Below are 5,127 nucleotides of genomic sequence, written 5' to 3'. Positions count from 1 at the left end.
CAGTGAGCTAATCCACATTTTATAAAAAACGGGAAAAAACTCCGTTTTTTATAAAATGAGAGGAAGTGATGAACTCTAAAATTCATTATTCCGTTGTAAATGTAAATCAGATCACTGTTACAATAAGTCCTTCAATTATATTGGATGTTCAACTTGGTTGCAGAAATGTCAAAATTTTTTGCACACACATCATATTTGAACATTCTACATAATTAATTATTTTAATGGTCCAACATAATTATTTTTTAGATCTATATTGGGCCTAATTTTTATATACAAAATTGTTCTTTCTATGTATATAATAATAAAATATTGTCAAATTTGTTGTGTGATCGTACCGATAAAATATTTGTTTTAAAAAATTATTTTAATTGCGTGAATAATTTAATTTGAGTAACAAATTCTAATCAAGATCAAGTATAAGTTTTAGAGTTATAAACAATTAAAGTAAATTTTTAACAAGTAACGTTTGTGCAGTTTGCTTCAGAATTGCAAGTTTATTTATAATTGTCTTTATAATTATAGTTCTATTAAACATATTGCGTTTAATATGCATGCATGCATGCACGACAATACGCATGTGTATCGACAATACACACGTGTATCGACGATACACATGTGTATCGTGTGTTTAAGTAAAGTTTTAAGCAGTCATAAAGTATAGAATCGTAATAACATCTTCAGACATTATACTTATGTATATAAGAAGTTTAAATAAAAACTAACTATAATAAATTCGACCTCGAAATAATTTTTATCTTGTTCATCAAATCAGTCAGTCATGCGATACATTTGTATTAAATTGCTAAATTTAACGCAGTATTAGATATAATTATAATTGTAAACATAAACGCAACTATATCTATGATTGTAAAACTCTGCGTAGCTGCGTTATTGTAATAAAAAATTGTTGTCTTCTTAATGTAAATTGAAGACCGATTGCGCTATCGACTAAAAGACTATCGAGTGAAAGATAAAAAAATTATTTGTATTATCCATATTTGAAGCACTTGTGTAATAGAAGTATTCAAAATTTTAAAAATATTATGCCAAAATTTCATGGTCCTTACACACACACATACATACACACACATTTTGGCATGATTTCTGAAATTTTGGCATGATGTTTTTAATATTTCTATTTTAATGCTGATTACATAACTGCTGATAAGGAATACGATTGAATAAGCTTTTATCTATCTATCTATCTCTATATATATATATATATATATATATATATATATAGAGCTATGTATTAAATCTTCCGAGCCAACTTCAATCTCGATACCAATATGAGCGTCCCCAAGATTATTACTGCAGATATTATAACTTCACCGGCGGCCCCGTCGAGAGCTATCGTCGATAAGCCCCTTGATTGCTCGTATCGATAAACTCGTAGCGTTTCCTTTAAACGCCTATATATGCAGCACCAGTATTGACAGCAGCTCATTATCCGGTCGCAGAGCGCGCCGTACTGTATGCGGAAGGACTCGAGTGAGAAGCTCACCGGAAACGCGCAATTCGAGGGCTACAGCATCGACTTGATTTACGAGATATCGCGGCTGCTTGGATTCAATTATACGTTCCGGCTTGTGCCGGACGGACGTTACGGCTCGTACAACGCGCAGACGAAGGAATGGGACGGGATGATAAAGGAGCTGCTCGAGCAAAAGGCCGATCTCGCGATCGGTGATCTCACCATCACGTACGATCGAGAACAGGTTGTGGACTTCACGACGCCGTTCATGCCTTTAGGTGAGAGCCAACATTACGAAGTCGTGCAGCAAATACCGCCGCGATTTTACGATTTCCATAAACACGTTTATGAAAGGAGTTGTAAAAAAAAATACGCTATTTTATGTGAATTTATGTGAGCTTGAAATAACGTTATAATATTTTTTAACGATACTGCTGCTCCGAGCAATATAGCCTCGGGCAATACTCGGGAAAAAGACAAATACACATTTTAAGCAAACGCCATTATTAATATCAAAGATGTGACCGCTTTTACCGAAAAATACTATTTAATTGCGTTTTTGCACAAAACAGAAATTAAAAATCATCGCTTCTGGAAAAATAACGGTACGTTATTAATAGTGTCGCAAACGCAAAATTATACTCGAATTAAAATAACGGGATGAAATTTAAAATATCACACACGTGGCGGGCAATCTTTGTCCTGCATATCTCCGAAATTATTTCTCGTGCGCAATTTTGTGGGCCATTATGTATCTTCGTAAGCCATAGGTGGTCATAACGAAAACCGGAATAAATCTCACGGGTGATTATACTCCACGGACCACTGTGTCCACACATCAATGCATTCTACCTGTGATCGCTGCCGTGGCTAAGCATAAAATGAGAATTTTGAATTTCCAGGGATCAGCATACTTTACCGCAAACCCATAAAGCAACCGCCGAATTTGTTCTCGTTCCTCAGCCCTCTTAGCCTCGACGTTTGGATCTACATGGCGACGGCTTATCTCGGGGTCTCCGTGCTTCTCTTTATACTAGCCAGGCAAGTGAAACCACTTTAAATTCCTCCGGCAAAATGTTGTGACACTATTCTGGAAATTTGATCCCTTATCTAATCGATACGATCGCGTCTTGTGTAGCATGATGTACCAAATTAAGTACGAAGGAAACGTGAACCTGTCTTCGATGATTTTTGTACGTCTTTGTTTCATAAATTCAAATAATGCTCAAAAATTTGATTTATATCGATATCGATGTTTCCTAACTTTCTACAACGAGAATATGTAGGGTAATTCCGGTATATACGCCGCACCTATTAAAAACTTAATTAATTATCGGGTATTATTAATTATGTTTAAGGTAATTGAGCTGTACCAGTAAAAACCTTAGACTGTCTACTACAATGAAAAAAATATTAGGAATCTAAAATATTTATTTTTTATATTAAGAAAGAAATTTCTTTAAAACCTTGCATTTTTGCCGTATAAAAATAGGAGTGGGTTATACGCCTACTCATAAGTGGAATAAATGACTCAAAAAATATATACATAATCTAAATAATAATAATAAATAACACGTGAATTGACAACGTAATTTGCATTTACTTATATTAATAAATAAAGAACGTATTATCACAGATTATGAATAAGTACATACATATGTATATATATATATATATATATATACATGTATGTTATGATTAATGTATTGAAAAGGGCGTATTATCACGTATTATTATTTACTTTTATATTTAAAAATAAATAATAGAGCGTCTGTACTACGGCATAAATTCCACGCGCTAAAAATGCCGTATATCCTAAATAGATGGGATATACGAGACAATAAACTAAACAAAGAATACAAAAACTAAGCATTTGTATTTTGCTATACTCTATCCTTTATTATTCCTCTATACTTATGTACCACGAAATAAACACAAAGCCTTTTACATTTCCTACAATAATCATTTTATGTAGATTATATAACTTATGGTTGCGCTACTTATTACAGTGATAAGTAGATTTAACTTAGAATAATTTTATAAATATTAACAGTAAAAATCTGAAATCACAACACAATACTAATATAACATAAAGACATGAAACAGAGTGGTTGCGAGAAAATTACTTTCACTTCTTCTATTTTTTCTGACTTCTGCGGCGCAAATCCTCGCGCGGCGTATATACCGGAGTTACCCTAATTAGAAATTTAATCCTTCGTTTCTATTCAATTAAGTGTGTAATGTAATTCTCGTTATTGTTTTACATATTGCACTAGCTATATCTCGTGCAAATTATATTATTTACAAGCTAAAAATTTGTTCAAATAATGATAATATTATACATCAAGATGAATTCATAAGATAAATGCAAAAATTCTTAAGATAGATTTTTATACAACAAAACTCGCGTTCGATGCCATTGGATCAGAACGTATTTGGAATCGTTAAGTTTAGATTCACGCCGTACGAATGGTACAACCCGCATCCGTGCAACAAAAATCCGGACCGCCTGGAGAATCGCTTCAAGCTCCTTAACTGCTTGTGGTTCACCATTGGCTCCCTAATGCGGCAGGGTTGTGATATTCTGCCAAAGTAAGCTTTTTTACGAATCGAGATAATGATCTTCATGCACAAATACGTGCCCATCGCATTCGTTGCATGTCATACTGACGATGTCACGCTGATTATCCCTTAGCAAAACTAAATAGCATTGCCTTCTTCATGCATAGATCATAAAAGCTATCGATCAGTAAAAAGTATTCGGCAGAAATCGCCTCGAGATGCCAAAGCAATTTTCGTATTTGCATCAAGAAATAAGATACAATGTTATCCTCAGCTGTGTTATTCCTGAAAGTGCGCTCGATAAGATAAAAAGAATCAGCCTTAATTCATGAATTATCTATATTCTATAAGATTCTATAGAATTAGGTTCTATAGAATAAGGTTCTATAGAATTAATCAAAAAATTAACTAAATAAATAAATTTCATACGTTTAACAATATAATTGAGACTGATGAAATGATTCTCTGCCATGTAATAAAATATTTCGCCAAGAAAATGAGATTTATATCAAAATAACTCTTCTTGCATTGTATTTTCTTACTTTGACGAAATAATACGAAAAGATTGTATATACCCATGTATTATATGTTTCTGGTATTCTTCGCGCGTATTGCTTTCATCATGAAAAATCATTGTATCGCTTCAGCAAAGAGAGGACCTCAATTGGTTCTCACTCGATTGCACGAAGCATATAATATAATTCCACAAACTTTATATCGTCAATTTCAGAGAGAGCGACACCGCACAGACACAATCCGCGGGATAGGTGCACGCTTTGACATCTAATCTCGGTCCTTCCCCTTTCACCTGTCCGCAGGTTCAGCCCCTACGAGTGGGAGAACCCCCATCCGTGCAACGGGCAGTCCGAAGTCCTCGAGAACGAGTTCACCCTACTGAACTCGCTCTGGTTCACCATAGGCTCGCTCATGCAGCAAGGCTCCGATATAGCGCCGAAGTAAGTTACCGAAGAAAGCACGAAATTGTATATAAACCGATGGAGTACGAGTGTAGAATCCGTTATGTCGCCGTTGTTGGTCACCAGCGTAAAACTAGTTTAATCGTGCGAGAAAGGGATCGAGACCCGGAG

General features: G+C 34.6%; 1 protein-coding gene across 1 annotated transcript in view; it reads left to right on the top strand.

The window, feature by feature from the left end:
- LOC105452293 (glutamate receptor ionotropic, kainate 2-like) overlaps window positions 1–5,127 on the top strand; it is a 54,439-nt gene that overhangs the window by 35,025 nt on the left and 14,287 nt on the right. The window contains exons 7-9 of the mRNA XM_011693268.1: window positions 1,464–1,755; window positions 2,380–2,518; window positions 4,858–4,995. Coding sequence (XP_011691570.1) covers window positions 1,464–1,755; window positions 2,380–2,518; window positions 4,858–4,995 — 569 coding nt within the window. The remainder of the gene's footprint in view (window positions 1–1,463; window positions 1,756–2,379; window positions 2,519–4,857; window positions 4,996–5,127) is intronic.

Source organism: Wasmannia auropunctata, unplaced genomic scaffold (genome assembly GCF_000956235.1).
Source record: "Wasmannia auropunctata unplaced genomic scaffold, wasmannia.A_1.0 LD336034.1, whole genome shotgun sequence".
Lineage (NCBI taxonomy): Eukaryota > Metazoa > Arthropoda > Insecta > Hymenoptera > Formicidae > Wasmannia > Wasmannia auropunctata.
Note: the sequence above shows the minus strand (reverse complement) of the source record. Positions and strands in the feature narration are given on the sequence as shown.